Raw genomic sequence first — 25021 nt, 5'->3', positions numbered from 1 at the left:
AGTTAATTATGGCAAATTACTGAGTTCTAGTTTGTCTCTAATCTTTGGAATTAGAGATCAAACTGTTATAATTGAAGAAGTTTTATTGGTTAATGTGGATTCTTTTGTGTAGAGATTTAAATTAATTGGAAGGGATAATTGAATTATTTGGATAAGAAATTTTGATTTTTGTGGACTTTGGAGTTTTTTTAAGGAATTGAAATTTAAGAGGGAAAAAAGGAAATTGTGGTTTTAAAATTTTACTCTCTTTAATTTTGGAGTTTGGATTCAAATTTTAATTAAAGAATTAGGAGAAGATAATTGGTTTATTTAGAATTTATTTAGATCAAGTATCTAAAAAAAATTATAAATTTGGATTTAAGTTAATTTGGAAAGTTTGAATTTAATTTTTGGGATTTAGAATTTTTGGAAAGAAGTGATTTAAAGTTGGTGAATTTATTTTGACGTTTATTTAATTAATTGGAGAAGAGGTGAAAGATTTGAATTTCATGTGATATGTTTATCAAGGAAAGAATATATATGGGTTTTGAAGTTTAAGAAAAGAAAAGGAAGAATATATTTTATATATATATATATTGGTGGGTTATGGAGGAAAGGAAAATAAATATATCTATATATATATATAGAATTGGAGTTGGCTAAAGGGTTAAAGAAAAGAAAAAAGAGAATAGATATATATATTAAAGATCTTTGGAAAGCATGCATTGAAACCCTCTCACCCCCATTTTTTTCTTCCTCATGCATGAAGACCCTTCAGACCAGTCGGACGCTACCATCGACGCCAACGAAGCTCAGCATGCCAGCGATCAAGCCGTCGGAAAAGCGCGAAACTAGTCGCGTTGTCTGCTTCTGCACGCCGCTACCCTCTTCGATCCCTATCCGTTGGAGTCGTGCACGTTGCCTAAACCGAAGTCGTCTTCAACCACGCGTCGTTCTCTCTGTTCAGCCGCGTGTCGTTTTGTCTGCCACCGATCAACTGCTGTCTTTTCGCCCAACCACTGTCCTCCGTCGATCACTGTAACGATAAAAATTACTTCCTTGTTATGCATGCACTGTGATGATAGATAATATGCTACAACGCATTGAGAACGTTGAACTTAACTTGCTGATCGTCGACCCTGATGGTAAGTTCTCCTTCCTGTACATCGATCAGTACTTGCCCTGTTGCAAGAAATGGGCGACCCAAAATGATAGGCACCTCAATATCAACTTCATAGTCTAATATGATAAAGTCAACGGGGAAGATGAACTTGTCTACTTGCACAAGTACATCCTCTATTTTGCCCTCAGGATGTGCTATTGATCTATCGGCCAACTGCAATGTAATCGTGGTGGGTCTTGCATTGTCGATATTTGGCTTTTTGAAGATTGACAAGGGCATTAGGTTTATACTCGCTCCCAAATCACACAGCGCATTTCCGACTTCTTTTCCCCTATTGAGCAGGGTAATGTGAAACTCCCGGGATCTTTCATTTTAGTGGGGATGTTGTTTTGAAACAGCGCACTGCACTCATATGTTAATGCGACCGTTTCATTCTCCCCGATCTTCCTCTTGTTGGCAAGTATGTCCTTGAGGAATTTCACATAGCTCGGAATTTGTTCCAAAGCTTCTATTAAGGAATGTTGATATGTAATTGTCGGAGAACATCCAAGAACCTCTGAAATTGTTTGCTGTCATCTTTCTTTCTCAGCCTGGACGGGAAAGGTGGAGGATTCTGCCGTACTTCTTGTTCATTGGCTGTTCATTGAGGTCCTGTGCTTGCTGTGTTTTAGGAGCTGGAGGTTCCGGTGACTTTGCATTGGAGTCTTGCTGAGATTCATCCTTCGTAAATGTACTTTCTTCTGAACTGGTGATTCTGTTATTTGAGTTGAATGGTCATCGTTGATGGTTAAGTCTACTCGTCTAGTTACTGAATCCAGTACTGGTGGCACGAGAACTGTTGTCTTGCCACTTCTCAATGTCACGGCTTGACATTGCTCTTTACCACGTGGCCTCGATGCTTCCGAGCTGCTAGGCAGCGTACCAGGCGCTTTATTCTTAAGTTCAATCGTAAGCTGTTCAATCTGTATCTCCAAATTTCTAAGGGAGGAAGCTTGCAATTGCTTAATTGCCTCGTTCTTCTCAATATAATGTTTCAATAATGTTTCCAAAGATGAGGTACTATAAGAGGTGTCAGAAAAGGACGGTTGGTCGTAGGGTTGTACACTCTGAAAGTTACCCTGGCCGAGATTCTGATTAATGAAAACCAGAGGATTGCCTCGATTTCCATGATGACTGCTCTGATGATTACCTTGGCCCCTCTGGTTATGATTCCCGTCCCAACTGAAAGTTGGGTGATTCGCCAACTAGGATTGTAAGTGTTACTAAATGGTTCATTGTAGATAGAGTATACGGATTGTTGATTCAACAGGCAGACTTCCACTGAGTGTCCCTATCTACATTGAATGCAATTTATTGCGCCCACGTGTGTCAATGCATTGGCTTGCGCTGAACTTTGAGAGAGATGTCCTTGCTGAATAGCCATAGTCTGAAGGAGCGAGGTCATTGTGGTCATCTGGTCTACCAGGGTGTTCATTGTATCAGCTGGTACAATGGCACCTTCTGCTCTTCTTTGCTCCGAACCTCTTTCCTCATACCCGTTATCTAACCACTCATCTGTATTTCGCGAGATGCGATCTAAGATGATCTTGCTTCCGTATATGTCTTATCCATCAATCCTCCTGTCGCGGAGGCGTCAGCAACTGCTTACGTTGACCGATCTAAGCCATTATAAAAAGTCTCCATCAGAACGCAATCGGGAATCCCAATGTGCGGACAGTTCTTCACTAATTGCCTGAATCGCACCCAGGCGATGCTCAAAGTTTCATAACCCTTCTGTTCGAAATTCAACACATCCCTCCGTCTCCTTGCGTTGACGGCTGAAGGGAAGAATCTATTCATTAACTTTTCGACAAACTGATCCCATGCGTTGATTTCATTTGGCTTTAGTGACTGAGCCCACCTTCTTGCCTCATCCCGCAATGTATATGGGAAAAGATACAATCTAATACCTTCGAGAGTCACACTAGGTATGGAGAATGCGTTGCACATTTCTACAAAGCTAGTCAAATGAGCATGTGGGTCTTCTCCTTGTAGACCTTCGAATTGTCCTGCATTTTGGATCATCTGAAGCATGATCGGCCTTATCTCAAACCTTACATTCTCCTCAACCGTGGGTCTTAAAATTCCGGGCGAGAAGTTATAAAAATTCGGCGCTGCATAGTTCCTCATAAGGATGTTGCAGTCAGCAGCAAGAAATACAGGGTCTTGCACTGGCCAATTTACCCCTTGATTCCCATTGGGCCTCTCATTATTATTTGTCATGTTTCTTCTTCGCCTAAATTTACCCCTTGATTCCCACTGGCCAATTTACCGCTTAAAGTTTCTGGATCAATTCCAATACTCATAAACCATCTGCCTATTCTTCGCGTTAAACAGACAGTACAAAGAGATCTGTTCTACAAAATACCACAAAAGTATTCAACACTAACCGTTACCAATCCTCGGCAACGGCACCATAAACTTGTAACGATAAAAATTACTTCCTTGTTATGCATGCACTGTGATGATAGATAATGTGCTACAAGCTCATGTCCCCGGTAACGGCGCCATAAACTTGATGACATAAAAGTTAATCTCTTTATCTAAGTCTAACGCTGCTCTAATTGGGCTCAAGTGCTTTGCGATAAAGAGAATTTCTGTGCGATACTATGTCTAAGTGTATGCGTTGTTATGATATGTTCGTAGTATGCAATGTAGTAGTGCGTGTCATAAGTTTCCTTGCGCTGAAATCAAGTATAATTCCAACACAAGTTTCTCAGAATAATCCGAGGTCAAACACAGGGATTATTTTCGTTAATGTGCTACTATTGTGATACATGCGACCGGTTTTTAACAATGATAAAGAATTTGGGTTTATACAGAAATATAAATTTCGGTGAAAGTAAAAATGCGTTAATAAAAGAAATCCTAAACTAATATGATACACAATACAAGATACATGATACACGATACTAAGGTCGAGAACTGACTGTGAAGTTGTACAAAGATTCGATGTATACGATGGCAAGTTTTTATGAATGAAGCAGAAAGAGAAAGAGTAAATAGTAAAAACATCGCAAGTTTGTCAATTACGTTAAAGATGCAACTAAGGTTCCGCTTTCCCTTGGCGTACACCTCTCGGTGATCGCCCGCGTTCCCATATCTCTATGGTGAAATAGGGATGAACGTGATGAACGCAAGGTTGTTTCCATCTCTGGAAATACTTCTTGCTTTAGTTAACGCATTCTTCCAACCTTCTCTCGATAGGCGGAATAACATCTTCACTTCTGCTCTCACAAGCGAAGATGTTGTCGAGCATGATTTAGCTAAACTTAATTATTTCCTTAACACAAATTAACTTACTCGCTTAATTCTTACTATTTACCCATGGGATTAAGAACATATCATAGAGAAAATGAATTATGGATGTACAGAAAGAGATAGAGAATGACAATAGAAATTATCATAACATTTAATACTAAAATCAAGCGTCTGATATATGTTGTGAATGAAGGAGTAAAGAAGATGAATACAGATGATGAAATAGAAATTAAAACAAATATAGAAAGAGTGTCAACATCTTAACACAGATCCGGAACGGAGGTTGTGCTTGTTGGCGTGTGAAAGTAGTGGAGAGGAAAGTTTCCCTCTCAGGCTTACTTTCCTGGTAGAATTGACCTTCGCATAGAGCTTCAACTATGGGGATTGGAAGGATTTTCTACTCGGAGACTCACCTCTCGGCCTTGTCTCGTGGTTCACCCGATCTACTCTGTAAGTCGCTTCAGACCAGCCTCTCTCTCAGAATCAGTATATGCACGTCTCTATGTATTCATGTATGTCTTTCAGTGAATTTGCATAAGTTATTTATAGGTGAGGCTTGGCTCTTTGAATGTGTGGTCTCCACTGTGTGGTTATGGTAGTTCCTGAAATGGCGGAATGAGAAATTTCTTCTGTTACGCAATCAACCCATCATAAATGCACAACTGAAAGCTGTACACTTGTCAGAATCCTCCACAAATGCGTTGTTCTTTACATCTTCAATCAATCGCCGCATGCGGTATTATTTTTTATTATCGCATGTGGTTGAAATTGCGTTGATCGCTAGAGCTCTTGATCGATTGTCGCATGCGTCGTCATTGCGTTGATCATTTCTTCGTTCTTGATTGATGGGTGCAATGCAACGTAGATGTGTTGTTCATTTTTTCTTTGAGCCATGAACGCATGCGGTGACTGATTTTCTGCAAATTGAAACTAAAACATTCTATTCTACCATCGTAATGATGTTAGTGGGTGTATTGACGATATTTTATAATTTTCGCATTTCTTAGCTAATTTCTATACTATCGATGCAACTTTCCTTTCTTTTAGCCGCAATATCTAAATAAAACAGTATAAATAACTTGTATTTCTACAAGTTATCAATCACTGCCTTCCTTCACCGCTGTTTGTCAAATTTTGGCTTGCGGTGAAGTTTTGGGTAAGATATGAGTCTTTTAGAATTTTCCTTGAAGATTTTGGTTAATTGGTTTTGGCTAAAATTGTTAACACCTATTATGTTTGGGCCATAGATTCAAGCATTGGAGGAATTTTAAGGTCGAAATGTGTTGTCGGGCATTGTGCAGGATTAAATTGGGTTCGCAAACGGATTTGAGTTTGAAACTAATTTTGGACCAAGCAACATTTTGGTAAGTATATTAAGCCTTGGAAGGATTGAATTAAAATGTAGTTGCTAGAATTTGTTTGAGGTTCTATCCATTATTATTAAATTGCTTAGATTGAGGCATTTGTTTGAGAGATTGAAGACAGTTTTGGAACAAACTACACTTTGGGCTTGGTTCAAGATTCATCTAAGCTAGGAGAAAGATTAAATTGCTTGCCACTTAGGTGTAGTTTGAGGTAAATAATCTTACTACTGGAATCGCCTTTGTGCCGAGCGATAAATTTAAGATTTATTTTGAGGATTTTAAGATTGTCTACAAGGATAATTTTGATTGTTCTGAGATTGAATGGACTATTAGAAAAGATATATGAGCATGTGATAATATGTCTGAAGCATGTTAATGTATAAGCATGATTTAGAATTTTATGAGACATATTAAAAGGACGATTGAGTATGACCCTAAATTATGGGTTAAGCGAGACTAATATTGGAATGTCTTAAAGCTAGGCAAAAGTTGGAGCATTTGTTGATATACATATTTATGTGATTTATTATGAAAGTATGTATGCTATATGATGTATTATGAAATTTCCAATGTGTGATTGTTTACATCGTTTAGTGAATGAGAGTGATGTGCTACAGTTGATCCATTTAAAACTAGATTAAATATGTATGTTGAGGTTAATTAACATGAGATTGATGGGGAGATTTTAGAGGACTTAGGATTAAGTGAATGTTATATGTAATATGAAGTTAGATGCAATCTCCTTTCCTTTCCTGACTATGTGACCGCATGAAAGTGATGCATGCCCGAGGGCGCTAGTACATGAAAGAGATACTAGGGTTGGTGTGTATGAAAGTGACACATAATTTGAGGGTACTGGGGTGTACGTAAGAGGTGCACGCTCAGTGGGTTATGTATATACAAAAGAGGTGTATACATAACCATGTATATGAAAGAGGTATGCATCCCTACATTCATAAAGAGAATTTGAGGTGTACGAAAGAGGTACACACTCAGTGGGTTATGTGTATACGAAAGAGGTGTATACATGACCATGTGTACAAAAGAAGTACACACTCAGTGGGTTATGTGTATACGAAAGAGGTATATACATAACCATGTTTACATAAGAGGTACACATTCAGTGGGTTATGTGTATACGAAAGAGGTATATACATAACCATGTTTACGTAAGAGGTACACATTCAGTGGGTTATGTGTATAGGAAAGAGGTGTATGCATATCCATGTGTACGAAAGAGGTACACGTCCCTACAATCATAGAGAGGACCTGGGGTGTACGTAAAAGGTGCACTCTGGGGGAAAGAAAAAAAAAGTGAGCCATGTAAGGGAAATCTTCAGGTCCCATTAGTAGAGAGTTTAGTTCGTGTTACATTTATTGGACATAAATTCTTAGCCTGACCCCGGTAGTGGGGTTACTTACTGAGTATTTTATACTCACCCTTTCTCATGTTTATGTTTTAGGTAAGAGTAGGGATGCGTCGGCGAATGACAAACGAAATCCGTGATCGAGCCACTGGGACTGGTTTTATGCTTTCGCTCATGATGTTTAGATTTCTTTCATGTTTTTCCACTTTCAGTCTTCATGTTTGAAACTTACTGATTAGTATTCGTTTCCAAACTTTTACAGTTTTTTAGACTCATTAAATTTCTAATTATGATTTATAGGTACCCTGTTATTTGACTTTTATTTAGTTTTAATGAAAGTCTTTTATTTGACTTTATTTATTTAGCATTTATTTCGCTATGAAAAAGTTTCATTTTAAATTCTATGCATGCATGTGCATAGTAACGGCCTAGTTCGAGTCCTAGAGAGTCGGATCGTTATATATGTACTATTTTTCCTTCACTATGATTTTTTTTTTCAGTGGGTTTTTTGCTAGTAAGGTTTTAATGAGACATATTTCATCTATAATAGGCATCTAAGTGGGAGCATTATAAATATGTTAAATTAGGTGTAATGTATAAGCTCATTATTAGTGTCCATTGGCCATGTGTTACTTATCCATTACTTCAATATGTTGTCCATATGTATTACACATTATTAGTGTCAATGTAATCCACTTCCTAAGTAGAGATGTCCACTGGGCGGGGCGGGACCGAGGATGCTATTGCCCATCCCCATCCCCACTCCCCATTTCATTCCCCACGGGGATCAGGACGGGGATTCCCCGTGGAGAATTCACGGGGATCGAGTTCCCCATAGGAAATTTTTTCCTGTTATTTGACTTTAAATCTTCAGGTTCCACTAGTAGAGAGTTTCAATTCATATTGCATTTATTGGACATAAATGCTTAGTCTGATCTCGGTAGTGGGATTACTTACTGAGTATTTTATACTCACCCTTTCTCATGTTTATGTTTCAGATAGGAGTAGGGACGCGCCGACGAATGACAAGCGGAATCCGTGATCGAGCCACTAGGACCATTTTTATGCTTCCGCTCATGATGTTTAGATTTCTTTCAGTTTTTCCACTTTCAGTCTTCATGTTTGAAACTTACTGATTTTTATTTGTTTCCAAACTTTTACAGTTTTCTAGACTCATTAAATTTCTAATTATGATTTATGGGTACCCTGTTATTTGAATTTTATTTAGTTTTAATGAAAGTTTTTTATTTGACTTTATTTATTTAGCATTTATTTCGCTATGAAAATGTATCATTTTAAATTCTATGCATGCATGTGTATAGTAACGGCCTAGCTCGAGTCCTAGGGAGTCGGGTCGTACATATGTCTCTTTTCCTCACTATGATTTTTTTCAGTGATTTTTTTCCTAGTAAGGTTTTAACGAGACATATTTCATCTATAATAGGCATCTAAGTGGACATTATAAATATGTTAAATTAGGTGTAAGTTAGAAGCTCATTATTAGTGTCCAATTGGCCATGTGTTACTTATCCATTACTTCAATATGTTGTCCATTATGTATTACACATTATTAGTGTCAATGTAATCCACCTCCTAAGTAGAGATGTCCATGGGGTGAGGCGGGGCTGAGGATGTTATTCCTCATCCCCATCCCCGCTCCCCATTTCATTCTCATCCCGTGAAATTCCCCCACGGGGATCAAGGCAGGGATTCCTCGAGGGGAATTCACGGGGATCGGGTTCCTCGCAAGAAATTTGTCCCCGTTACTTTTTTTTTTTTTTTTTTGTAAAAAGTCAATTAATTTAAATACTAATGTGAACAAATTTAATCAAATAATTAACTTTATCACTAAATTGTTTATTAGTTAGTTTCAATAATAATTTGAATTTAAAGATAAATTACTCAAATTTTGGCCTAAAAAAACTAATTAGTTTTTAGTAGAAAGAAATAAATATAAATCAAATTATTCACATATATAATTGAATTTAAAATATTCAATTTAAACATATTCATTATCTTTCTCAATAAATAATCAAATTTGAAATTTAAATATAATATTTATATAAAATAATAATAACATAACACTAGATAACTATACATAAATAAATATGTAGAAACTAATCGGGACGGACGGGAAACGAGGAACGGCAAGGGAAGGGGCGGGAAGAAGGTGGGGCGGGGATGATGAATGCATTCCGTCCTGGTCCCCGTTGAACTCATGGGGATTTTTTTTCTCCATTCTTCACCTAATCGAGGAATTCCCCGTCCCGTTCCCGTGGAAAAATTGGACATCTCTACTTCTAAGTAGCTATAAATATTAGATTTTGAAAGACACATATTGGTGTTCAATCTATGAAAATTGGAAAAAACGGAGAATTTAGAGAAATTTCTTATTTTATATTTTGCTATTTTATTTTATTTTATTTATATATTATTTTAATATTTATTTATTTATTATATTATATTTTAACAACCGTTACAAACTTTTTTTTTCCCTTTTTTTACAAGCCAAAAGTTTAATAACATAAATTGATATTTTTCGAAAAAATAATTTGGTAAAACATTTCCAAAATGTCATTTCTTTGCTTTTGACGGAAGGAGATGATAAGACGAGAGATGGAGAGACTGGTGGTGAACAAAACCCCGCTGGATTCGAAAAACAGATTAATATTGGCCGCTGCTATGGCAAGTTGACTTCAAACCTTCTTGCCTTCAGGCTTCTTCTTGTCATTGCAGTGGGAAGAGAAGAAGAATGTCATTGTCATGGTGCAGCTCCGCCACCGCCGTTCCTTTTCCATCTCAGACACGGCTAATTACTCATCCTTCCCATCACCAACACTACTTTCATATTCGTCTCAGAAAATTAAGCCCTTCTCCTTCAATTTTCACCGCTCCGAGAGCTATATTGCTTGACGAAATCGTTCAACTCACCCACAACAAGGTAATTCGTTGCCTTCATTCATCTCACTCAGTATCGATATGGCCTTTCCCTTGTTCTCAATGGAGGAATATTTCCTTGAACTTTGCTCAATTTGTTTCTCTCAAGGTTTTAGTTTCCGCCGGTGTGTCCGCTGCGATTGGGCAACTCGCGAAGCCTTTCACGTCTGTTGTTTTCTATGGCAGAGAGTTTAACATCAGAACTGCCTTTGAAGCTGGAGGCTTCCCTTCGACCCATTCCTCTGTTAGTAGACATTCTTTGTTTTCTATGTTCTGATTTCTTGTTCTGAACATAATCACAACCGTGACTGCTGTTGTTATGAAAATGTTTTAGGCGGTGGTTGCTGCTGCTACAATCCTCGGCGCTGAGAGGTAATCAACTGCTTAATATGCGTTCTTTGTCGTTTGGCTTTTGTTTTAAAGAACTTTCCATGACATTACTTAAGATTATAATCGCAGGGGTCTTGCCGATTCCATTTTTGGCATAACTGTAGTTTACGCGTCCCTTATTATGTACGATGCTCAGGCAAGTATGAAGGCTCTTCTTCTTCTACTACTATTTTCTTATTTGACGCACGTTCTACTGGTTAATAATCATCACCTTCCCTTCTCTTTTCTGGCATCTTTTTGTGGATTAGTGGTGATTTTTTCTGGTTAAATTATAAAAAATACCCGTACTTTCAAAAGTTGCAATATTATCCTTGAACTTTTGTAAATGTTTCAAAAATACCCTTGAAGCAGAAATTCGTTAGAATTTGGACGGAAATTGAGATGTGAAATGGTGTAGTAAGTGACATAAAACGAAAATTTGAACCATCATCGTTTTAGATCATCCTCACACAGCTCTAAGTCCCGATTTATTAGATCATCCTCATACAGCTCTAAGTCCCGATTTATTCGAAATTCTGAGGGATAATATTGCAACTTTTGGAAGTATAGGGGTATTTTTGAAACAGAAAGGAAAATCAGGGGTATTTGTTATAAATTAGCTTTTTTTTTCTTTTTTTTCCAATTTTACCGGCTAGACTCGATGTTTCATTTGTTGAGGATTCCATATTGAAAAGTTGACCTTCTCGATGTTCTGCATGACATGCATCTTCTAATTTATCTTGATGACATCCAACAACCCATTCGGTTGGATGAATAATGGATATAAGTCCTTGGGTTAGTAATCGTATGTAGTTAAATGGTTCAGGACCCTATATAAGAAGTAACATCTTAAATTCAATCGAGACATTGTAGAATAGATTTTTTTAGTACAAATTGGGGGTGGGAGATTTGAACCACGGACCTCTTGGTCCTCAGCACATATAGGTGTCAGTTGAGCTAAGCTCTTGTTGGCGAGATATTGTAGAATAGGTTAAACTTCTTTTAATATAGAACTGAACAATAGGTATCATGGCAATAGTTGGCCAGGGAAAAATTGGACAAATAACATTTGAAGTCTTAAGGATTTGTTTTTTGTTTGATAAGAAACCTACCTTTCATTGAGAAATATGAAAAGATGTATAAAGACGAGAAACAAACTTTCATTGAGATAACAATTCCTATGATATCTGTTACCCTTCCTTGGCTTTTGCTGTGATCATTGACGCTCACAAGATTCTTTCCTGCGGTATCCGAGCATGGGATGTTGCAGTTTTCAAAAGAAACAAAATTGTTTTGTTGCTGGTGGTTTGATATTTTGTCACTGGAAATGATGTGTATGTTTATATCTAAGCTTGGTTTGATTCTCTTAGATTAGAATCGGTTTCTGTATTAGTATTTGGACGCCTTTCTTTGTCAGTTTTTTTTTTTTTTTTTTTTTCTCTTGTACATTCCTTCATCTTTCTAAATGAAAGTTTGGTTTCTTAAAAAAAACAATCACTACAAAGTTCTAACAAAGAGGCTTAAACAGTTCTGCCCCTCTGTCGAATCTACTTTTGTTGGCTGTGGCAGATCAAAGATTTCGTTTCATTGATCTTGGAAAAAAAGTGGTCGATGATTCCTAAAGAAAAAACAAAAAGGGAGATGATTTTGAAATTGAATTTTGGGAAAATCTATGATAAACCTAACTAGGATTCCCTTGGTTGCTATTGATGTCCTTCAAGTCAAGGGCTTTGGGGAAAGGTGGAGAAAGTTGTTTTTGGCTATGATTTGAACACCAAATTTTTTCTTTTCCTTGGCAAGAACCCCTCCCCCCGTTGTCTTGTAATAATTAGTCTCTTTATTTCATCAATGAAAAGTGTTTGTTTCTGTTTTTTTTAAAAGAAGTATTTGTCGCAGGTTATCTTAGTAATTTACCTTTTGGTCCTTAGTGGGTCGGAGGGTGGTGTAGTGGAAATCCGTAGTTGTACCTCTTATCAGTCGTTTACAGTTTGCTAATGATACTTTTGTATTTTCCTTCTATGATCGCTCCAAACTGAGGAATGTAATTAATATCATTAAACTTTTCGAGAAGGCCTTGAGCATGAAGATTAACTGATTTAAATTTAATGTCGTTGGGATATATTGTTTCTCTAAGAGGCAGTCTAAATCGTGGTGACTGGTGTGGGAAGCTTGCCTTTGATCCTGGGCTTCCTCTTTATGGAAACCCAAGGGTTCAGCCTTCTGCTGAAAGATCCTGTGATTGAAGAATTTTAGCGAACTTTGCCGATTGGAAACTCTTCCTTTATGGCTCACTCATTTTTTTGCAACGGTCCTCTCAAGCCTCCCTATATACATTCTTTAGAATCTCCTGCAGTATTTGGAGCAGGATCTATAACCGTTCAGAAATTTCTTATGTGAGTGCCCTGCCTTTTTCTGGTATCAATAAGAGTAATCAATGTTTAGGCAGTTCACTGAGCTGTCATTTAGATTGTAATTCATCAATTTGTTATTTCAGCTGTATTGGTTAGGTCCGTTTGATAACAATTTTGTTTTAAGTTTTCTGTTTTAAAGATTTATGCTTATTTTTCCCCTCAATTTTCCTATTATAGTTTACATACTTGTTAAGAAACACTTGAATTTCTAGTCATATTTTAAAAACAAGAACAAGCTTTTGAAACTTACTTTTTTAAGTTATCTTGATTTTTTTATAATACGAGTAGAAAGTAAATGACAAAACATATAAACTTATGAGTGAAAATAGTGTTTAACTCGAATGATTATCAAATGGAATTTTTTTTTTTTGGGGTGGGGGGGGAGGGATTTAAGCATAATATTCTTTACTTTTTGTTGGTGATGAGACTGCTTGTTTGTTTGTTTTTTTTATACAATGAAGGGTGGAAGATCCGAACCACAAACGGCCAACTGTTTGTTAGTTTATAAAAGGCGATGTACATGGATCTTATTTTGTCTATGATAAAGACAGAAGTATCAAAATTTATATAGTTACTTGGCAATTAACAACAAAATTTTCTATTCTGCAGGGAGTCAGGAGAGAAGTTGGAAAACATGCTAAAGCCATCAACAAGCTGTTACAAACAGAGACACCAGTGAACTCATCATTTCCCTATAAAGAACAAGATCTTCGAGTCGATTCCCAACTCGAAAAGAGAGTATCATCTTCACTCAATAGAAATCTTGAGATTGGCAGTCCCATATTATCCGAGGAATCGACCAAGGCCCTAATGGCACCGAGTCCAGTAAAGCAGGATGTCGCATCCTCAGGCATAGCAAATGATTTGGAAGAAGCATCAAGAATGGAGGCTAGTCGTTGGAAGCCATTTAAAGAGTCAATAGGCCATACTGAGATTGAAGTTGCAGCTGGTGCTTTGTTGGGCTTCACGGTTAGTCTGATTACCATTTCATTATTGTGATATCAGAACAAAAGAATGATTTATATACACAATTATCTCACAAATGAACCGCTGTACAGTCACATCTTCTTTGTCAATGCTAAACTCGAATAAGATAATTAAATGATAATTTTATGTTAAGGCATAACATTAGATTGGAGGCATGTTTGGGAGTGATTTTGAAATGTTTATAATCATTTTTGTTGAATTCAATGTTTAATGTTAAATGTAATTTTCATAATCTTAAATTTGACTTTGAATGATTAGAAGCATTTTATGATTGATTTTGAAAATTAAAAAAAAAAAAAAAAAATTACTATTTTAGATTCACTTCCAAACACGCCATCAACAAGTACAAGTGTACTATAATTTGAGGAAATTACGATGTAAGATCCAGATAGGTGAATACAGGAACTCTTGTTAACTATGTATTTGAAAATTCTTGGCTTCCTATTTTGTGTTGGGAGTTTCCAGTTTCTTGTTGTAAGTAGAAAAGTAAAATTCTCAATTGAAGCAATTGCTCTCTTAATTGTCTTAATTATATATTTATATATATAAAGAATTATAAAAGAAAGCTCAGTGAAAACATAAATAGTAGATAGACTGGGTAAAAAATGGAGGAGGAATATTTTATATTTCAGAGTTTCTTCGCTTGCACTTTGGGTAGGGTAAATTGCTCATTTACCAATGTTTATATTGGGTTGAGAATACATGTGAACTTTTGTTTTAAAAAACATCATTTTTCTTTGATATAGACATTTTCACGTAACATCTACGGTATTCTTTTTTTTTTCTAAAGATAATTTTTTAAATGTTTATAAATAAACAAGAGTAATATTACAACTTTTGAAAAAGTGTATTTTCTAAACAAATGTCAAAAAAAAAAATTCTTTTTAACCAAATTTGTTTTCTTAAAGAAAAACGATAAATTTGATTACGTTGTTTCCATTAATTTATGACTCAATGAAAACTAAATTTATAATATTAACATAGGCCAACCATAATTAGCATGTAGTTTTGGGCGTTAAACTATCTAGAGAGTTAAATTGTCTGTGTTTTTGGGTAATTAATATCTGTGTTTGGGATGTTAAGTTGAGTCAAAAAATTTGTATTTGGGGTCCAAAGTTGAGTTGAATTGAGGTAGCTGGTGCACAATTTTTTTAAAAATGAAATTGATTTTGTCTTTTTCTTTTTTTTCTTTTTTTCTTTTCTTTTTTTTTTTTTGCTATTGTTGATTTTAATTTTCAAGTATATACATACTTTTCTAACTTTTCTAAGACAATAACAAAAAAAAAACTTCTAATTCTTTTTCATTCTCAAAACATAATAAATTCTCTACAAAGTATTCATATACTAAACACAAAATTTTGAATTCAATTTTTGAAAACTAAATTACATAACATATCTGTTCTCAAAATTCTAAATACCAAACATATTCCAAATAAATTATAACTAAACACAAGTACTTAGCACTCAAACATGAACACTGAACAATCTTAAAAGTTGGACAAAATATTTTTTTTCTTTTGGAAAAATGTAACATGTGTTAACACTCAATTGCAAAACAATTATATTTATCCACCAAAATACATGTCATATTCCAATAAAATGAACATTTTTCCTTCTATCTGACAATCACTTTTTAACCCTCAATTACTTGAAGCACTCAATAAAAAAAAAGTAATCTTACTAACTTAACATTATTATAAAAAGAATTATTATGTTCTACACATAAAAGTTGAAGCACTCAATAACTTAAGAGTTTATGTTTATATAATATGCATCATTTATATTAGAATGAAAGTGTGTATAGAATATTTACCTTTCATATCATAATGATGTTTACGAGGTACTAGTACTGTAAAGTTACATTCTTTTTTACATCGCAAAATATTATAAGACGACCAAACATGTGTCGTGTTCAGAAAACAAGTTCACAAACTATATAGTGTTGAGGTGAAATGTTAGGTGGTCACTCTAAAGGGCCTGAGCAAGTAGATGGATGCAATACCGTTTTCGTGTTTGTTCTGTTATAGCGAGAAAACAGTCTGTCTTTTGTACGTTCGGGCCAATGATATCAATAAGGTCGCATCTATCATCATCAATCAACTCATGAATAGCAAATATGGCGTCAACTACCTTCTTCCGACGTTCAAATCTTATCTCGTACTTTTTCGTTTGCCACGGTACGAGTCTGCCAATGTCCAAGTGAAGGTACCCATTCTGAAGGGAACCGTAAGCGGAAGCAAGATCTTCCCAAATCCCATTTTTCATTTAATATAAATTTTACGGTAAAACAAAGAAACAAGATATACATTTATATGTAGATTACAACATGCTAACAAAAGGTTTTAGAAACCTTACCTTTGAAGACTTTTCTTCAAGATTCCCTCGAAAAGCACACGAACTCCTTGAAGACTTTCTTCAAGAAATAAATCGAACAAGAACGAACATGACCACAAAGACTTCCTCGGTATTCTAAAGGTTGAGAACCCAGGATTGGTGGGCTCTAACTATTTGGATTGAGGAAATTTTTGTGGTAAGGAGGAAGGTTTGAGAATGTTCACAAAACAACTCAAAACACACACAAAACTCTTTTGTTGTTGTTTTTTTTTTTCACGGTAAAAAATCATCCCCATTCAGAAGAAGAAAAAACTCTTTTTCAATATGCCAAATATATCAACCATCTCACTTATCGTGTGTGGGGTGTAGAGACAGATGACGAGAGAGCAAAGTGTGTATATACTGGGTTATCATAGCTTGATAGTATATAATTATTATAGGTGACCCATATGAATTTAATTATTGCTATATCAAATATAACATATTACCTATACTTTTAATATTGTATGACATACAATATAACCTATAGTTTCTTTTCTCTCTTATATGACATTTAATATAAATCACATTTATATTAAATTTAACAACTATGAATCTAATTCATAGAATGTATATTTGAATCTTATTCAAATATTTATTTCCTCTCACTAAAGCTATAATGTATCAAATATATTATAATAATTATATCATATATAATTAAAACAACATAATTATATCATATATAATTAAATCCCTCTACTAATTTGAACAATTCAAATTAATCCAAAAAATGATTCTCAATTAATCCTATTGAACTACCAAGGGGACTTCATGGATCTGTAGCTTGAAGCTCCAACGGTACATAAATAATTAATTAAATTCTTTAATTAAATTATTCACCATTCGTTAACTGTCGAGCACTCCACTAAAGACCAATAGTTGCAGTCTTCGCACTACAGATATATTTCTCTGTCCATTGGATATAACCAATCAACAGTATGATGACCCTTCACAAATTGCTCATAAGTACAGTTAGACTTAAATTATTGTTTTGCCCCTATAGTTACATCCAACTCCTTAAGTACCACTAATCCCTCTAATGAATAATAGATCATAGTCCAACTACGACTAAATCCCTTTCGGGCCAGGAGAGGGTGTGAGGCCACATTGTTCAAGACCCGAAATCAGCCCTTAAGGGAGTAATTTATCTACTTACCCAAACCTAGGGGAAGAAGTGAATTCCTTCTTGTATAGTTGTGTTCCCAACTCCCCAATCAGACGAATCCTCAAAATGGTAGGCTTGTTGAGTCAACGATCTGACCACTCTCACCCATACAAATCAAAGGATCGCCCTCATAGGCAGGAATTCACAACTTACTTAGGATTCAGGTCATGTTATCTATGGTCATTCTGGTAAAATGTAAGTCTCTATTATAAACGACATTATATAATGAGACTAAACATTTCGTGTGAAGGAAATCGGACATGAGGATTTCCATGAGCACCACCACAATGGCTACCTTGGTATTCTCAGTGTGAGAATCCATAAGTGTGAGCTCTGTGTGGACTTGGTTAGAGGCAGAGACTGAAAGAAGAACAATTGTGTAAACGATTAAGCAATTGGGAGATGACAAGTCTATCGTATAGACAATGCCCAATCGTTTAACAAAATTTATGTGATTGTTTAGCAAAAGCCATGCGATCGTTTAGCTAATCGGCCAGGTGAGTGTTTATCGTATAGAAACACTCTCGATCGTCTAATCTCTCCGAGTTGTCGTTTAGTAAATCTTATTTACTTAACAAAATTTCCGTGAGTAATTTTCAAGAATGGAAATCTCAAATCATCAACTTTTGCAAATCTTACTAAATTTAGGAAAACATATTTCCTTTTATCTCATGGTTACCATAAAACCACCAATAACCTCTCACTCAATTGGTTATTAGAGAAAAAGAGATAATTATCCAATAATTAATATTATTACAAATATAAATGATAATCAACTTACCATACTATATTTATAACCTATAGTTTTAATATTTCATCTCATGAAACATATAAACCATAGCTTTTTTTCTATTCCATGGTACTTAATGTAAATCTCATTTAAATTAATCCTCCACTAGATGTATCTCATACATCATACCGATCATATCATATATAATCGAATTACCTCTTGTCAATTTGAACATTTCAAATCAACACCAGGAACTGATCCTCAACTTGAATCCACTAAGCTACCAAGGAGGCCTTATGGACCTGTAGCTCGAAGCTCCAACGGTACGTGAATAACTGACTAAACTCTAGTCACGGGATCTACCATCTGTTAACTGCCAGGCACTCCACTAAAGATCGAGAGTTGAACTCTCCTTACTACATATATATTATGTGTCCATATCAACCAATCAGTAGTGCAATAACCCTTCACAGATCGCTCGTAAGTACAACTCGACCAATAACCATTCCCTGTAGTTACATCTAACTCCTTAAGTACCACTGATCCCTCTAATGAACATAAGTCATAGTCCTACTATGACTGAGTCCTCTCTTCCAAAGAGAAGCTGTGGCCACTATGTTCAAGCCCCGGAATCAACTCTTAAGGGAGAAATCTATCTACTTACCTTGCTTCTAGGAATGAGTGAATTCCATCTTGTGTAACTGAGTTCTCGGCTCCCAAATCAGACAAGTCCCTAAAAAGGTAGGCATGTTGAGTTGGCAATCTGGTCACTCTCACCCATACTAATCAAAGGACTGCCCTCAAAGACAGGAGTTCCCAAAACACTAAAGATTGAGGTCATGTCACCTATGGTCGTTTAGGCGAGATGTAAGTCTTTAGTATCAACGCCGTTATATACAAAGATGAATCATCTCGTGGTTCGATCTTATACAAACTCTTTATATAGGACACCCCCACTCGCATGTCTCCACATGAACGATCAGGATCTAACATCTATAGTAGTTCACAACACTTACAAAACTCTACAAAGCGGATCATATCCGTAGTGTTACCAAGATCAGGTATCACACCTTATACTACAGACCTATTTAGGTTATCACTTAAGGCATGATCCACTTGTATATCTCATATACATACTTAAGTTTACATACGATAACCATGGAGATTTGTTTATTGGATATAAGTAAATGCCAAAAAAAATAACTCTTATTTTATTCGTAACAATGTGTATATATTACAAACTATGAGACTCTGGAGAATTAGGACACCAATCCCAACAATCTCCCACTTGTCCTAATGCATCAGGAGACTAATGTACAATACAAGATAAAGACATGTACAATATACAATAAACTAGGGCATACTCCAGTATCATCTCCCACTTGCCCTAGACAAGATGTCGCATGTCCCGCAGACTTAAACTCTCCAGGTGACCCTCGAACACTTTAGCCATGAGAGCCTTTGTAAAAGGATCAACAACATTGTGCTCCGACGCGATTTTCGTGAAAATCACATCACTGCGATGCAAAATCTCCCTGATCAAGTGGTATTTCCGCTCTATATGCTTGCCTCGACGATGACTCTAAGGCTCCTTCGAATTTACCACAGCCCCGCAATTATCACAATAGAGAGTGATCGGCAAATCCATATTTGGAACAACTTCCAAATCCGTAAGGAATTTCCTCAGCCAAACAGCCTTTTTAGCTGCTTCACAAGCGGCTACGTATTCGGCTTCCATAGTGAAGTCCGCGATGCATCCTTGTTTGATGCTTCACCACACTATAGCCCCATTTACGAGAATCTCAATCGGTCTGAAAGTCAGAGTTTGTGTATCCTATAAGGATCAAATCCTTATCTCCATACACGAGCATGTAATCCCTCATTCTCCAAAGATACTTGAGGATCGTCTTGACCGCCATACAGTGATCAAATCCTGGATTGGACTGATCACGACTGACAATCCCTACTGCATAACAAATGTCGGGTCTGGTACACAACATTGCATACATATTGCTTTCTATAGCTGAAGCATAGGAAATTCGTCTCATCTCCTCAATCTTTTGAGGTGCCTTAGGACATTGATTCTAAGACTAAATGATTCCATGCCTGAAGGGTAACAAATCCCTCTTGGAATACTGCATCCTATACCTGATCAACATTTGATTGTACGATGCCTGAGACAAGACTAACCACTTGTTCTTACAATCCCGAATAATCTGGATCCCTAGAACATACTGTGCCTCACCCAAATCTTTCATTTGAAACTGGGTAGCTAGCCATTTCTTAATGTTAGTTAGATGCCCTACATCATTCCCAATGAGTAGGACATGATTCACATACAGTACTAGGAAAGCTACTGAGTTGTTGATGATCTTCTTGTAAACACAAGGTTCATCAACATTCTAATCAAAGCCAAAAGACTTGACCACAGTGTCAAATCTAATGTTCCACGATCGAGACGCTTGTTTCAACCTATAAATGGACCTATTAAGCTTGCAAACTCTTTGCTCTTGATCTGGAACTACGAACCCCTCTAATTGAGTCATGTAGATGGTCTCCTCAAGATTATCATTAAGAAAGACAGTCTTGACGTCCATTTGCCATATCTCATAATCATAAAATGTGGCTATGGACAGGAGTATCCTGATAGACTTGAGCATGACAACAGGTGAGAAAGTTTCTTCATAGTCAACTCCCTCGACCTGGGTATAACCCTTTGCCACGAGTCGAGCCTTAAAGGTTTGCACCTTTTCATCTACAACTCTCTTTCGCTTATAGGTCCACTTACATCCTATAGGTCTTACCCCATCAGGCAGATCCACAAGCTCCCAGACGTTATTGAAGTACATAGACTCCATCTCTTAGTTCATGGCTTTAATCTACTCATCCTTGTCAACATCCTCTATTGCTTTCTTAAAAGACAACAGATCCTCGACTCCATCATTAGAAATGAAGTTCTGGGCTTCAGTCAAACCCATGTAGCGATTCGGTGGGTTCATAACCCTCCCACTACGTCGAGGCATTCTCAACTCTTGAGCTGGTTGACTAGATGTATCGACCTCAACAACTCTTGTTGATCTATCAGTCTGTTGAACAACTTTTGTTGAACCCTCAGTAGACTTAGTCTCACTAGAAATCTCACGTAAAGCAAGCTTACTTCATGACTTATGATCTCTTATATGGTCTTCTTCCAAGAAGATAACGTTCATAGAAACAAACACTTTGTTCTCACTCGGATCATAGAAGTATCCACCCTTCGTTTCCCTAGGGTAGCCTACAAAGAGGAAAACTTTCAAACGTAATTCTAACTTCTTCGAGTTAGTCACAAGCACATGTGTCGGACATCCCCTAATCCTGAAGTGGCATAAACTACCTTTATGTCCTCTCCAAAACTCAAAAGGTGTTTTAGAAACACTTTTCGAGAGAACGTTGTTCAGGATATAGCATGCAGTCTCCACTGTAAAACCCCAAAACGAGTCTGGAAGATGAGCATAACTCATCATAGACCGAACCATGTCAAACAAAGTTTTGTTTCTCCTTTTCGATACACCATTCTGCTGAGGTGTACCTGGGGCCAAGAGTTGGGACGCAATCCCATGTCCTATCATATAGTTCTGGAATTGGAGGTCCATATACTCTTCACCACAATTAGATCGTAGTGTTTTTATCTTCTTACCTAACAAGTTTTCAACTTCAACCTTATACTCCTTGAACTTGTCAAGGGTTTCAGACTTACGTTACATTAGGTAGAGATACCTGATAATGGGAAGAAATGCACCTTATTACAACGCAAAGATATAAAACAATGTGGGAATGCGATGGTAAAAATATGCAAAATCGTATCCAAAAGCATTAAGTTGAGAATATTGTGATCGCATTAAAATAGCTAATTTACTTATTTTGTACAGGAAAATGCGTTGGCGCAAAACAAATTGCAATCCAAAGAATTCGGCAACCGCGTGTACTAAAAGATTGCAACCACAAAGCCATACGATCGTATGCGCTCGTGAAGATTTGCTCAAGAAGGTGGCCGCATAAAGACGGTGCATCAAGTTAAAAGCATAATAAATCATGATGAGACAAAAAGCTGATAACGGTCGAATCCGAATTTAGTTGACAAACCGTTAACGACACACTATAGCAAGTACATTCAACTTTTCGGTGACCATTAATCGGCGCATCAGACAGAAGAATTAATGACCGCCCATCATTGCAATCATTTGAGAGAAAATCTTCTTCACCTTGAACTCTATAAATACCAATGGCCACCATCGTTAAAGAAGTTCGAATTCTACACAGTTCGCCATATATATAGAAGATAGAATATACAAGTAGTTATCCGTTAGTTTGTAGTTGTTCATATACTTAAAGGTAGAGGTGAGCGAAAAGAAGAAGATGCCGAGAGATCACTCCTGGATAGCTCTAAAGATTGCTGGGAGGCACTGCAAATGAAGAGAGGGCCGAAACTTACGAAAGCAAGGATATTCTTCTGGACAGAGTAGAGTGAAAGACAGTGTAAAAGCCTCAAGAAGCAAGACATTGCTACCAGGCTTCTTATCCCTACTTTCCATTATTGTTTTGTACTCTGACTTTATTTATAAAATGGAATTTGCATCTCAACATCTATTCAATCTCTTCACATTTTGCAAGAGTAGCTAAATTTCCAAATGGGTTGAGAAGCACTTAGCTAGCATGACCTAAGATCTTCACTTTATACGATCATCTTGCCTTATGTATGCGTCCTTCACCCTTTAGAGATACTTGAGAGAGTAGTCTAAAGAAAGAACCTAGACTTGAAAGATTCAGGTTAGAATCTAGGCTTGAGAGAGTCAGATTAGAACCGCATAAACAAGAGATAGAAACTTAGAGATAAGTTCTATTTGCTATTATGCATCGCATGCACCCTAGAAATAGGATATGATAGTATGCGGTCACCTTGTGTATGTGTGTATCATTCATCATCGCATAGACAAGAATAGAGGCTTAGACATAAGTCCTATCGACATTATCGTATACATCACATGCGTCCTAGAGTTGGGAACTATGGCATTTGCATTGAGAGATGATATGTTGTTGTGTGTGTGTAGCATGATCGCATAACTTGAACGCAATCTTAGAAAGTGTTAGCTAAATCCCTTCTCAACCTGTTCCCCGCATACTCATTGTAACTTTTGTTGTCCTTAACTTTTTACTCAATTCCGTCGCATAGGATCTATACTTAAAACAACAACCACTTATTTGTTTTTATCACCGTAAAGGAATCAAAATTTATCAACGCATAGTATCTCAGTAGTCCCTGTGTTCGACCCTGGACTTACTAGGAAACCTAGTAAGATTTATACTTGGGTTTTACTAGGAAAACTTGCATGTGCAAGGTATAAACCATCATCGCAATATACACCATTATTTCATCACATTCACAACGCATCAAGTTTTTGGCGCCGTTTCCAGGGACTACGGCAATACATATTGCGCTAACAGTAACTTTTTTATTTTCTTGACAGCTTTCAACCTCTGTGCACTGCCTCTCCTTTGGTAAGGGAAGAAGCAGGCGTCGTATGAGTGAAGGACAAGTTCCTGAGCCCAACTACAACCTAGAGATTGAAAGAACGTTTAGAAGAAGAAGAAACAACCGCCGACAACAAAAAGAGAGAAATCCCAACATGGTGGAACAACCGGAAGACAAAGCAGCAAATGTAAACAATATCATGGCAAACCCCATTCTCCTAGCGAACGACCGCAATAGGCCCATCCGGGACTATGCGTCGCCCAACCTCTATGATTTCTCCCCAGGAATCATGAGGCCAGTCCTGAACAGATCGAGGTTCGAGATGAAGCCGGTTATGCTGTAGATGATTCAGGCTGTCGGACAGTTTGGCAGAAGGCGTGGCGAGGATCCGCATGCCCATCTCTAGAGTTTTATTGAAATCCGCAATACTTTTGTGTTCCCAAACATCTCAGCTGAGGAGGTTCAACTAACGTTGTTTCCATTTTCGCTGTGTGACCAAGTAAGGAAATTGACCTATTCTCTCGAACCAGGTGAGATAACATCTTGGGAACAAGTAGTAGAGAAGTTCATGAAGAAGTACTTCCCCCCGATAAAGAACGCAAAAAGGAGAAAGTTGATTACAAATTTTGAACAAGATATTGACGAATCGCTTAGTGATGCCTAGGTCAGGTTTAAAAGATTGGTGCGAGATTATCCGCACAATGTCTTACCCGACTGTCTCCAAATGGAAATCTTTTATCACGGTTTGAACCCTGCATCGCAGACGGCTGCTAATGCGGCAGCAGCTGGAGGTCTGCTTGACAAAACATATGACGAGGCTAAAAATATCCTTGATCGCATTTCGAAGAATCAAGAAGACTGAAGGGAAAGCGATCAACGACTTAGAATTAAAGAAGGTGACGCAAGCAATAAGGCCATCACATCCCTACAAAATCAAATGAATGTGATGATGAATCTGATACAGGGCATCGCAATCAATAGCCTGGGAATGCGACGAGGGCAGGTCAATGCAATCGAGCAGACAAGCACAAGTTGTGCCGCTTGCGGAGATGCCCATCCGATGGAAGAATGTCTGAGGAACCCGCAATCTATATGCTTCATAAAGAACAATCCTTTCTCCAATACTTATAACCCTGTGTGGAGAAACCACCCCAATTTTGCGTGGAAAAATCAACAACAAAATTATCAACCCATGGTGCAAAAAGAAAGGCCGCCAGGATTTTTCCCGCGAACAAACGGTCAATCATAGAATCAAGCTAGCAGTTCACAGGCGCCACAATCTTCATCTCTGGAGAGCTTACTAAAGCAGTATATTGAGAAGAATGAAACAGTACTCCAGAATCAGGCGACTTCAATCCGTAATTTCGAAATTCAAATAGGACATATTGCAGGTGAGCTCAAAAGTAG

General features: G+C 36.9%; 1 protein-coding gene across 1 annotated transcript; it reads left to right on the top strand.

Moving 5' to 3' along the window:
* Positions 1 to 9723: 9723 nt before the first annotated feature.
* LOC120088431 lies at positions 9724 to 13992 on the top strand. Its single transcript, XM_039045721.1, has 5 exons — positions 9724 to 10074; positions 10180 to 10314; positions 10405 to 10442; positions 10530 to 10596; positions 13460 to 13992. Exons 1-5 carry the CDS (start codon positions 9886 to 9888, stop codon positions 13847 to 13849), a joined length of 819 nt encoding a protein of 272 aa, XP_038901649.1. The 5' UTR covers positions 9724 to 9885; the 3' UTR covers positions 13850 to 13992.
* The last annotated feature ends 11029 nt before the right edge of the window (positions 13993 to 25021 follow it).

Source organism: Benincasa hispida, chromosome 10 (genome assembly GCF_009727055.1).
Source record: "Benincasa hispida cultivar B227 chromosome 10, ASM972705v1, whole genome shotgun sequence".
Classification (NCBI taxonomy): Eukaryota; Viridiplantae; Streptophyta; class Magnoliopsida; order Cucurbitales; family Cucurbitaceae; genus Benincasa; species Benincasa hispida.
This window is presented reverse-complemented; position numbering and strand designations above follow the sequence as displayed.